The sequence below is a fragment of the Lates calcarifer genome, linkage group LG7_2, assembly GCF_001640805.2.
Source record: "Lates calcarifer isolate ASB-BC8 linkage group LG7_2, TLL_Latcal_v3, whole genome shotgun sequence".
NCBI classification, from domain to species: Eukaryota; Metazoa; Chordata; class Actinopteri; family Centropomidae; genus Lates; species Lates calcarifer.
This window is the reverse complement of record NC_066854.1, coordinates 10,779,900-10,792,870: the sequence shown is the minus strand read 5'-3', so window position 1 is coordinate 10,792,870 and position 12,971 is coordinate 10,779,900. Positions and strand designations below refer to the sequence as shown.

The window sequence follows — 12,971 nt, the reverse complement described above, 5'->3', positions numbered from 1 at the left end:
CAAAAGAAAAAAGTGCAAAAATAAGAGTAACATTTTCCTAAATTAGCTGTGACTGTATAATTAAACTCAATTTGTGCATATCCACAAATCCTGCAGTGGCACAATATCCAGGCTACTCAAGCTGTGAATGAAGGCCTTGTATCCGGCCACTTTACCTTGGGTCGTGTTGCAAAGAAGTTCAGGCCACCTTCAGGGTAGAGGAAGAGAACGTATGAGTCGGTCTCATCATAACCAATTACTGCCTGGAATGTATTGAACTAAAGAGGAAGAGAAGAGAGTGTTAATCTTAAACAAAATAAAAACAGAGAAAAAATCTACAAGTAACCTGTTGCAGTATGAGATGCCTTCACTTGTTCAGATTTAGACTTGTAAGACCATGATTTGACATTGGTAATGCTGAAAAATAGGTGATGGGGTCATTACATGTCCTAACAATTTTAAAATGCTACATTTTTTTCAGTATGTTATTTTAATCTGTGCTCCTGATGGCAGAATATTCAGCAGACAGCTGGTGCTGAGATAGTGTCTCGTCCTAATTTTTAGCTGTGCTGGTGTCAGAGAGATGAGGTCACCTCCTGTGTGTACACAGTCAGCTCAGCTCACCCAGCCTCAAATTATTCTAACACTCACTCCTCATATTTAAACTTCACACCTCTCCTCACACCTCCCCTCCACTCCTCCCCGTGTCTCCTCCCCTTCCTCTCTCATCTTTCGCTCTGCTGGAATTCATGTTTAGACTTCTCACCCTTCACACCACCCTCCTCCGACCACCACCATTTATTGACATAATGACCTGAGTATCTGGGTTTCAACGTCTATTTTAAACAAATTAGATTGAATTAAATGGACTAAATTAGAAAGACCTGATGAATGAAGGAACTTTTTCTACAAGAACTTCTTTTCTAAACAGTGGATTGTGACTTGAAGAGCTTATTTCCTACATGGATGTGGGGGCGTCCAGCCCACTCTGCTGCGCAAAACCACAGTTGAGAAAACACAAATTTAGTGAATGAAGGAAGACTGTGAGTGATCCCATGTTGTTTTCCTCTGGGACAGAATCAGCTTATCTGAACACATACATACACACACACACATAAACCAAGACATGGACACACACCTCGGTGTCTCAACCCCCAACCCAGATGTTGATCTCCACAGCTGTCTTCCTGTGTGTCTGCATATCTTTCACGATGATGTTACAACATGCAAACCAGACGTTGTTACAATGTGAGATATGGGGTGTGCACACACACAAGCACACACACAGATGTCCCTCCACCTATATTCATCTCATGTGAATGTATGTGTGTGTGTTCCTAATTGTTTACATCAGCATCTTTAAACGATCTTGTTGTTTGTGGGCAGAGGAGTTTGTAGCCCCCAAGCTCTCTGTAATTAGTGAGGAGGGGGTCTTGATTTTTTTTTTTCTTTCTGTCTTCAGGGAAGGAGGAGGAGAAGTTGGAGCTATAAGAGGGAATCTGCTTTTTCTTTTGTCGTTGATATTCCTTCTAGAGAGAAGACGAGAAGGGGATAGAGGGATAGAGGTACAGAAAGATATAGAGTTGAAATGGATGTGGATGTTGGTGGAGTGAGAAGAGGGGTCATAGGTATGGTTTAGAATGGGAGAAATATGAGAAGAGACAGCTTCCATACAAAAAGTTGACAGAAGAAAATGTCTCAGTGTTTGTTTCCATCGAAATCTTCAGTGATGCCATTTAAGCTGCTTTCCTGAATTGATTTCTGTCTGCCCTCAGATAACATTTAGTAGACTTAGACAAACTTCGACAGACTTTATTGATCCCTTTGCGATGACTCCCTCAGGGAAATTAAGTAGTAGTGCCTGTATAGATGGCATTGTCAGTCGGTAGCCCACCATTATTGGACAGATAGAGAATAGAACTGATCTTCACATCTAATTCTAAGAAAGGACAGCTTCCAAAATGTTGCACTGCTCCTTTAATTTCTGTTCTCCTCTGCACCCCTCCTCTGTCTGTGTGGTCATTTGCCGGGTTTGATTCTGTCTCTGTGTGTAAAGTAGTCCTGGTGTGCTTTAAAGACTCACAGCTGGAAGACAACAAATTGTGGCCGACGCACATCAAAGACTCTGAGACAGTGTGTAGCTCAGTATGTATGTGAGTGTGTCTGCTTTGTCAAATCCCCCCACCCCCTCCCACCCCACACTTACACACAAAACCCTTGACCTCCTACAGGCATTCTGTCACACCTTTTTAAATAGTGTCCTCACATTCATCACACTGACCAGACACATGCACAGACGTTAAGTGTCTCCAGGACCAACAAATGTTTGTTGTCGGGGTCACCCTGACTGTTTAAGGTTTAGGTGGCTGGGTTTGTCTGTTGCATGGTGGGGGTTTGAGAGTCTGGAAATACCCAACAACTTAAATGAAAACACAACAGAAGGCGACGAAACATTGTCTTCTTTAAGATGTCAGTATACTTCCGCTAAAATTCCTGTTGGATGGTCACATAGCGCCCCCCCCACACACCTTTCCGATGGTGGAATTTTTGTAACTTTCTGAAACCAACAGTCTATCAATCAATCACACCCAGACCACACAGTGATTGGCCAAGTGTGTGGAGGTGAGGAACTAAGCTATGTTTGAACTTCTCCCTAGCACACTTAACACAGCTAGTACTGATACTGATACAGGACAGCATGGGGTAGATCAGTACTAGTAAGATACAGTCAAAATACCACATGAGAAACACCTCCAGTAAACATTGGAATTGCAAACAAACATGGCTGCTCTAGTGGAACATGAACACTAGGAAAGTAGAGCTATGACTTTTTGTTTAGTCTTCTTCAGAGACCGCGTTACTTTGCTCATTCTGAATCAGGGGCCGATTTTGCAATCATGAAAGATCTATGTGTTTGATGGTTGTACTTTATGGTCAACAATAATTTTAAGCAACCCAAAATAAAAGCTTTTAATTCCTACGAGCATTTTTTCCAGTCTTTGTGTTTGGACTTTTGTATGACATCAGGCAGTTACATGCTTAGTGTCACAAAGCATGAAACTTGAATATATAACAGAACAGGGCTTCATATAGCTTTGCATGCCATACAGCAGCTTTTAACATGTATCAAGCAGAATTCATTTTGTGTCTCGTGCAGCTTTGTCTTGACATATTTTAGCTGAGTTTGGTGTTGTTTAGTATTTTATTTATTTATTAGTGGTCTGGTTTACTCGGTCTTGATGTAGTTTAGTCTAATACTCCACACTGGACATAGTTAAGTCGACTTTCCATCTGGGTTTTGAATAAATGACTCAACACACTGTAACAAATGTTCTGAATCACGTTATAATTATCTAGAGCTGGATCCCACTCTGGTTAGCCTGGAACATTCCAAGGAAGAGAGAGACAGAAGATAGAGGGAGATCAGGATGAATGTGCTACACTTGCTTGTTGGTTGCTGGTTTTTCAGCTTGTCGGCCACGGCACAGCTGCAAACAGGCAGAGAGAGAGAGAGAGCAGCTGCAGTCCAGTTGCCAGCCTCACCAGAGTGCTACAAACGGAACTGCCTACAGCGTGGGAACTGGCACACAGACACACACAAACACACACACATACAGCCCAGGCTTGTGGCCAGGAACAGTCCAGTTAGTATGTCGCTGTTGTCATATGAAAATCCCTGCTCCTTTTTTTTTCATGTTATAACTTCAGCTGTACTCAGAAGGATTCCCTGCCCCTCTAAGGCTCGAGGAAATTGTACAACATCTTGGCTTATGAAAGCTTTTCAAAACCTTTTTGATCAGCTCAAAAGCACATGGTGAGTAAAACCATGGCTGCTTTTCTTAGATCCTGAAATTTTGTGAACATGAACATCTGTCCCACAACTACAAACCACAGCACTACAACTGCACTAGTAATTAGTAAAGCAGTCAAGATCCAAAGTCTCAATTCTGTGCCCAAGTTAACTTGTGTACTCTGAGTCATTTTAGTGACTGTTACTGAGCTGTACAGACATATGGTGAGGGAAACCCTTTTGTTTCTGCTTAGCGCTACAGACGTTAGCTCAGTGGTCACTGATGAAGAGAATCTGTCTCATGGCATAAGGACAGAATAACATATTATGAAAGCTGAAGTTCAGTAAAGGTCTTCTTTGAACCAGGATGAACATATTTCAAGGGATGCCCCCTGTGTCACTGCATGGGGGCCACCAGAAACAACAAATATGAATAGACACGAAAGTTCCTATTGTGCTACAGAAAGGAAGAAGAGAAGAGAAGAGAAGAGAAGAGAAGAGAAGAGAAGAGACAATATGAAAGCAAGGGCCTAATTCAACAGAGGAGTCAATTTATTCATTCAGCCTCATCAGACCTTCACATAGCAGACATACCGTTTTTTCTGTGTAAATGACTCTGGTCATTAGCAAACTGAGCTACACGGTAGCAGACACAACAGAATGAGTGTTTTAGGTTTCAAGTGATGCAATTACTTTCCAATTATGATAATAACATCTTCAAGACTAATTTCATAGAAAACACAACTCCTGCCTCTGAGCGATGTGAACCTTCGCTCTTTTGCTCTAATTTTCTCTCCTCTATTTTCCTGTTATTTCTTCCCTCACTGCTCCTCTCATCTCCACATCCGACCCCCAAACACCACACAGTCTGCCCCCTCCCCCCAAGGCGCTACTCCATCCCGTCACCCTTAATACACATCCTGGCAAACACACACCTCAGGTTAATCAGTTCACACACACATACCACTCCACTCCCAACGCACCCCACCCAGCACCTCTGGCTAATCACTTCAAAGGAAGATGCTATCAGTCTGAAGAGAGACCCACTGAAGCAAATCCCAGTCGAGACCCAGACTGCCCCAATCTGACAAGCCAGTCAGACTCTTTAAATAACAAAACAAGTCCTCTCTTAGCACATGTAAAAACATTTTACACTTAAAGAGGTGGACACCAGCTCCTAATTTGCATTTCATCAACAGAGGACAGAGGTTCAGAGAAGATGCAATCACTGGATTGTCTGTTTGGCAGCAATGCAATCAAAATGAGCCCTGGTTATTAGGAAAAGTTGTAAGAGGCTTATTGCTGCATATCCCCACCAGACTATTTGAATGTTTAGCTTTTGATCAATCAGGAAGAAAGGAAGAAGGCATAAAAGAAACCAGACCAGGAGAGTAAGGACAAACACAGATGAGTGGGAGGGACAGAGACAGAGAGATCCCCTGGGGTTTTTCCTTAAATCTACCACTCCCTTCATCCCTCCATCCCTACATACTACAAACCAGGAACAACAAAGCACTGTTTGTTTGATCGATAAGTTCAGTAGGCCTGGTTTTACTTGGAGTTTTTCCCATAGTTTAACTTAAACAAAGCCCCTAGTTACCCCCTTCAGAAGAACTATTAAATTTGGCAACAACTATAAAGAAAACAGATGAAGTGTTTATTGTGCGCGCTTCCAATTAAAGGAGCATTCCACCGATTTTAAATCCGTTTACTTAACTCTGTACTACTCAGCCTGTGAAAACACTTCTAAAATGTCTTCTGTGGCTCTGCAGGGAAATCTTTAAAGTTTGACGAAAAAAACCCTGATGATGTCATAGTGATGTCACCAGGGTTATCTCAGTTTGTGCCGTCAAAGACTAAGGAGAGAAAAGTTTCTCACAATAGCAATAAATGACTAACACGTGGACCTTTACTTGAGTTTAAATGAAGCTTCTCTTTTGAGAAAATTCCTTTTTTCCACCTATACTTAGGGTCAAATTATATGCATCTCTTTAGGAAAATTCCTAGAAAATTCCTAGAAAATTACAGACATGTAAAACAAAGTGTTTCTCTGATCCAGAGGTTTTCAAACAGTGAGGCACACCTCCAGGGTAGGTGGGAGAGCTGAAGGAGGTGAGACGAAGATTATACGTGAGTTGAAAGGGACAGGTGCATTAGGTATTATAGTTTGGCTGCTGATTTGACCACTCACCACCACAGTCAACAGCTGCAGCAGAGGCTGTGAGACACAGCTCATGGAAGACACTATAAAACCCTTAATATCTGATTGCTGTACATCCTCCCACCCTGTGTCCTCTCAGAGACAGAACTCAGTCAAGCCTGAACACACTATATAAATAAACATTTTTTAGTTCAGTGTTTCCAAAGATGTCACTATCTCTGATGCCCATCATAAATAAACATACATTCATCTGCTTTGAAATCATAAGGTTCAAAGTAATCCGGTCACAGATGTCTGTGCATTGCAAAAAAGGACTACTAATTATTTTTAAAAAACAGGGCTCAAGTTGTAGTCCATGGCTGACTGACTCCATGGCAACATTATACTTCCTGTTTACATTTCTCAAAGCCCCTAAATCATGGGAACTGTAGTTACAAAACTGAGAGCACAATTAACCCCTAAATCGAATAAGACAAAGAATAACAATTAGAGTTAGAAGGTATTACGGGGGGGCTCACAGTGTCAGACTTGGAAAACTCCTACTTTCACGTGGACAATTGCCCATTGGATTGTGTTGCAGCAGCTGTTCATGGTGGCCAAGTGAACAGTTCGCACTCATTAGTGGACAGATTCCAAAGATTTTTGTCCCTATTAATCATTTACACCCAAAAATATGGAGAAATAAGGCCCAGGTTGAAAAATAGTTACCTTTTAACTGGACAAACAAGGAGGGGAGTAATCCAACAGAGCATGACAACGATGAATGGTCAAGGCATGTATGTGTCTACCTGCATGTGAATTGCAGCAGGGGATGACGAGTTAAGAAGGGAGGGGACACTTTGATGACCCTTAAAGATGACCTCTGACCCCTTCAAAAGGTTAAGAGGCAGCTTAGGAGGGGAAGGGGGATTACAAATAGACCCCCCACCCCAGGCTGATTACAAGTGATGTGCAACCTCCAGGAATTTGGGATTGTGTTTTTCACAGGAGCTAAAAACAGACAGACAAGGAAGCCTGGAGCTCTCCATCCCACCATCCATCTTACCTTGTTTGAAGGTCCAGCTTTTACAGAGTGATCGTCATATGCCGCTACGTTCTCCCATGTTGCCACCACAGCATGTGTGGGTATGAACTTTGAATCTGGGAACCCTCGATGTACTTCCTGGGTGAGCAGATGAATGAATGAATGAATGAATGAATGAGTGGAAGATGGAGTAAAGGAAGGAGAAAAGAAAAAAAAAGGAAAGATGGAGTGTATCATGGATCGAACTAAGAGATGAAGGACTGAAAAAAGGAAGAATACACATCTATAGTTAAGCACCATACTAAATGCATTCATCATAATGTATAACTTTACACTTTTTCTCCCAGTATAGAATGTGGATAAACAGACCTGGGCCACTCTATTGAGAATGCTGGGTGTTTCTGTCACCCGGTAGTAAATCTGTCCTCGCCCGTCACTGGTGTCAATGTCAGCCAGGAACGGGGCCACCACAGGGAAATCTGTGGGGAAGCCATCGTCGACGTATTGCTTTTCCATCGGCAGGTCGAGGGGTGATATGATACCATTGGTGGCCACCTGAAAAGACGGGGAGTCATTAATTAATAAGGCACTTGCTGCTTTAAAAATGGCTTCCAAAGACAGTACCTACAGACCACTGATGATCCCTCATTTAAAACCTTTCATAAACACCTGGAATCCTGTAAGAATTACCTGGAACACCATCATGAACCCTTGAAACCTCCTAATGAACCCGTATCCCCTCATAAACCCCCTCATGGAGCCCAGGAACCACATAATGAATCCCTAGATTCCCTACATAAACCACTGGAACCTCCTCAGGGACCTCTGGGGCTCCTTCAAGTAACCCTGGAGCCTGGTCCCTGATTATGGTTTAGAAACATTCAAACCACATACAATTGTTACCGACTTCGCTCTATGATACATTACACTGGATAATAGAGCCTGACACTTTTTGATGACTGTGTCTCATAAAGCAACGCTTAGGGTTCTGTCTTTGCATTGTATATAGATTTAATCAGCGATGGAAGGTAACTAAGTACATTTACTCAAGTACTTTTGAGGTACTTTAGTCTTTCCATCTTATGCTGCTTTGTTCTTCTACTCCCCTACATTTCAGCCTCATTTAACTGCCATTTATAATTATTTTTCAGATTCATATTACCAAACAAAACATATGATGAGCTTATAAAATATGATACCGAAAGTAGTTAAAACAGCTCCATCTCCAGCAGCTACAGCATTAAATTGTTACCTAGCCTACACGGTAATGCATTAATAATAACAATCCACTGATATATTACATAATAAAACAACATTGCAGGTCTATTGAATGAAACATACAAGACATATTAATATGCATACACAGTAGAGGGCAGATGTTCAGATTGGAGAGCAATCTCTTGAAATCTGATAATACATAACAGGGATAATTTGTGGTCACTTCACAAAAAGTAACATCAGATTATAAAGAACCAACAGACTTCTGGTCATTTCCTCCATTTAAACATGAAACCATGAAACATAAATCACTCCTGTGGCACCACTGCTCCACTGTGGAGCTTATTCAACAGCTGCAAATATCACCTGCAAAATGTCAACTTTAAAATAACACTTCTACAATAAAGTACCACAACCACAAAGAATTACATGCATGCAAATAAATATGAATGAACGTTTACTTACATAGAGCTCTTTGAACTGGGTGTTGTAGAAGTATAAGGGTTTGGGCAGGGGCAGCACTTTGGAGGTTTCATCGTCGCCCTCCATCAGAACTGAATCTCCACTTAAAGTGCCATAAGGAAACATATCAGCCCTCTGGATGGCTGTAACCACACACACACTGCAGCTCCACAACAGCAGACACACAGCCAACATTTCCCCTCTCTCCATTGTAGAGCTGTGGGGGTGATTCAGCAGCTCTGCACTATGAGAGGGAGCAGAAGGAGAGAGGTGCAGATGGACTCAGAGAGGGGAGCGAGAAAGAAGAACTCAGTCCTCCTCTGCACCGAGCCGCGGATACTCCACAGGGAGGGAGGGAGGGAGGAGTCAAAGCGCGCTCTGATTGGTCAGAGAGGGGTTGAGTGACAGCAGGGCCGGTTCTAGAGGTAACATCTGGCTCATATTAGAGAAAGGACAAATAGAGCATTTTTAATCCGGATGTAACTCTATCTGTTTCACAACAATAAAAAAAAAGACACATTGTGCAAGTATTCTTTACACACACACACACACACACACACACAGCACGCGTATAAAACATTTGGAATTCTTAAACTGTTTTATTTTGAGTGGCAGACATTTATCAAGATAGAATTTTAAGTAGAAACGACAGGGACTATGTATTTTCTTAAGACACATTATACAGTCTATATTAATGTTATAATCACGTCATGTTCCCACAGGGCTCCAGTCCAAATTAATATATGCAGTGAAGGCATTTTTATTATTAGAGACTATTATTTTGTGTTGCTTGAACTATTAAAATAATCTTTAATCAATCATCAGTGCTACAATGTCAGTGACATAGTTATTCTTTATTTCTTTTTTATTTATTTTGAAAACAGCCTTGCAAATACTTAATGTCGTACACCACCTGCTGTCTGCTGCAGCACACTGCAGCATGTACACTGTACTCAGTATATTGGATTTGGGGTTAGAGATCAAATCCATTTGTTGACGTGAAATCTGTTTTATTGATTTTACTATTACATTTTCATCATTTGTATTTCTTGTGTCATTAGTCTCAAATAGTTTTACTGTTTACATTTATACTGTTTTATTATCAGCTTTGCGGTTGTGTAAATCACGAGTGATTTATCAAGCAAAAACACAAACTATTATCCTGTCTCTTAAATGTGAGGATTTGCTTTTTCCATATTGAGTGGTGATTTTAAAAAATGGTCATTTGAATACCTTTGACTTTTGAATTATTGGTCAGACAAAACATTTATGTAACCCAAAATCACAAATAACAGCTGCCTCAAAGGACTTTACAGTCTGTACGGCACACAACACCCTCTGTCATTACACCCTCAGTTTAGGTGATGAAAAATATCCCCTAAGAACTCTGACAGTGAAAAAAAAAAATTAAATTAAATAAATGGAAGAAACCTTTGGGAAGAGTAACAGAGAAGACATACCAAAAATCCAGATCCAAGATGTCTGGAATGAGGCACTGACAGTAAGAAGGAGGGAGAGGGAGGTCCCTGATTGGCCAGTGGTTCTGCACAGAGGTTCACTGCTGAAAAGACAAGGAAAATAAATTGTTAGTTGCAGACATTTTTGAAATGAAACATTGATTTAAATCACTGACTGATCTGACTTGTGGCTGTTTCAGGGTGTTACATCCATTAAGTTTTAGGACAGTGCAGCAGAGCTATGATCACAACCAGACAGACAGAATTGACAGACCAGACCAAAGTGGAATGCTCCACGTCAGTCACCTGACCGGAGTCCAGCTGAGCATGTGTTCAACTTACTGAAGACCAGACTCAGGGCAAAAAGCCCACAGGCACAAGCATTAAATCATACCACTCAATAATTCTGTTCTCAGTCTTGTGTAATTTGAGAACTTGGCTATTGATTCGATTGATTTCAATTCTTCTGCAAACTTATTAAAAATTGAAAACCTCAGCTTCCTTCATTCAAGCTCAGTCCTACTGGACAGGGAGTGTCTCTCAAACTGCCATCTTCAGGTCTCTACACAGATGTTGTCTGGGGTTCAGGTCCGGGTTCAGGTTCAGGCTGGATCATTCAAGGACTTTCAGAGAGCTACAGCCCAACAGTCAGTGTCATGTTGAACAGTGAATCTTTGTCCCAGTCTGAGGTCCAGGTTTTCTTCAAAGACCTCTCTGTATTGGCTGTGTTCATCCTTCCCTCATATTCCTTTCCTTCCTGCTTCCTGCTGAGAAACACCCCCATACCATAGTGCTATCCCAGCATGCTTCACTGCAAGGACTGTATCAGCCAGGTGATGCACAGTACCTGGATTTGACCAAATGTAGCACCTGAGACTTCTGTGATGGCTGTCAGAACATTGTAGATTCTATTCAGTTAAAACATGCCCTCTACTGTTAGTCAGTCAATCCTGCCTAACAGAAAATGTTGTACTTACCCAGAGCAACCTGTAGGTGGAGGCAAAGGCAAGGATGAGATAATGTCCACACAGTGGCATGGCAACTAAGAACTTCTTATTTTATTCATTTAGCACATGAAGACTTAAACGTATGTTTTAATCTAACTATACATGTAAAGAGATATTTTAAAATCTGCTGTCTAATATAAATGATCATAATCAGCATCATAGTCAACCTCAGTACTCATACCCCCTCATGTCACCTGATCACACAGTTATATCTGAATCACTGTGCTCCATAAATATAAACATTAACACACATTTCACACTGTAATTTAAAGAATGTGACAATTACCATCCAATCTCATCATGTTTTCTCCTCTGGTTGTGGTTTTCACTATTTCAGTGTAATTACAGCCTCATTTGTGACATCAGATATTCACCAGAATCAATACACTCATCAATGATTCAGACAAGGGCCATTAGCAGGCTGAAGGACACAGTACACACACACCAGTGTTTTTTGTTGACATGGAGGAGTGATGTGAGAAATGCAGCCTCTCAGCGGGACTCTGTGTGTGTGTATGTTTGTGTGTGTGTGGGGGAGAGAGAGCGAGAGAGAGCCACAAACAATACATACAGCCCCGTCAGCATTTTAACTGATGCCCAGCTCTCGACAAAGGCTGTTTACGAGCAGAGTAGACCACAGGATTTGTGGATTAAGGCCTTGATCAATAATTGAATTGCTTCTAAATAAAGAGCAAAGACAGACGGGGAGGATCATCACTTAAGATATCCACCTTTAAAGATTTTATCATCCTATACATCAATATTTAGCAGAGATTTTAGCTTGTCTGATTCTGTTTTTAACTATTGTCTGGGAAATGTATTATTAAATGTCAAAACTGCAACTTATAATCACTGGATGGAAACAACTGCTCTTCCTCGCATTGCTTTGGTGAGAAAGGAAAGGAAATAAGAGGGAAAGGAAAGGAAATGGATAGAAGATGGGGAGCAAAATGCAGGAAAGGGAAGAAAAGGGAAACGCTTTGAAATGGAAGGAAATTAAAGGAAAGAAAAAGCAAATGATGTCAGGGGAAAGGAAAGGTATTTAGGTGTCAGTAAGGGCAGAGAAAAAAGTAAAAGAGGCCACGGCTCGGCAATGAAACAAACACAGGGCAAGGGGAAAAGGAGAAAGAGAGAGAGATGAATGGAGAGAGAAAACCAGAGAGATGGGAGGACAGACAAAAGTAGGGGTGCATGGGATTTCTGCATCTGATGAGCGCTGTCAAAACTATAAATCTACCTCACAACTTGACGAGTCAGGTGGTGGAATGTAACCCACGTTACATGCCACAGATGAAACACTTGAGTTATATGTAAAGGTTATTCTGCAGGAAATGTGCAAAAAGAGAGCCTGGTGAATAGAATAAAGAGAGACAGAGTGAGAGAGGAAGAGGTGATGGCCTAATGGCCATATGTCACAATTAGAATTTGTTAATGGGCCTGAATAAAAGCACTCAAGTGTTATTATCATTTCAGGGCTTTCAGCAGACATCAGGACTCATTTTAGGATCCTGTTTGTCATCTATTCTATTCTTAAAAAGGGTGAAATTGTAGAATTAGAATAATATTTCAAGGCATTATGGAGTTTCTGAAAGCTTTTCTTACACAGATAATGAAGTATGATTTATCCTCACTGCATGGTAAAACCCTGAAAAGCATAACACAGATCATATGGGAATGGAGATAGGTTAGAAGAGAGGGAGCCGTGCTGGATTTGTCACTGGTTTATGAGGTAAACACACAGACTCACATTCATCCCCATGGGAAATCAAGAGCCCGAAATCCACCAGACTGTGGGAGGACACCCAGGAGAACAACATCCAATATCCACACATGAAGACACACACACAGGAAACCAAACACACATCTTTCACAA

The 12,971-nt window shown here is 41.3% G+C and overlaps 1 protein-coding gene across 1 annotated transcript in view; it reads right to left on the bottom strand.

Annotated features, from left to right (window-relative positions):
- Positions 1 to 8,946, bottom strand: part of nid2a (nidogen 2a (osteonidogen)) — a 37,030-nt gene extending 28,084 nt beyond the window's left edge. Inside the window, 4 exon segments of the mRNA XM_051066123.1 lie at positions 156 to 257; positions 6,976 to 7,092; positions 7,324 to 7,509; positions 8,638 to 8,946. Of these exon segments, the coding sequence (XP_050922080.1) occupies positions 156 to 257; positions 6,976 to 7,092; positions 7,324 to 7,509; positions 8,638 to 8,844 (612 nt within the window). The 5' untranslated portion in view covers positions 8,845 to 8,946.
- Positions 8,947 to 12,971: the final 4,025 nt, after the last annotated feature.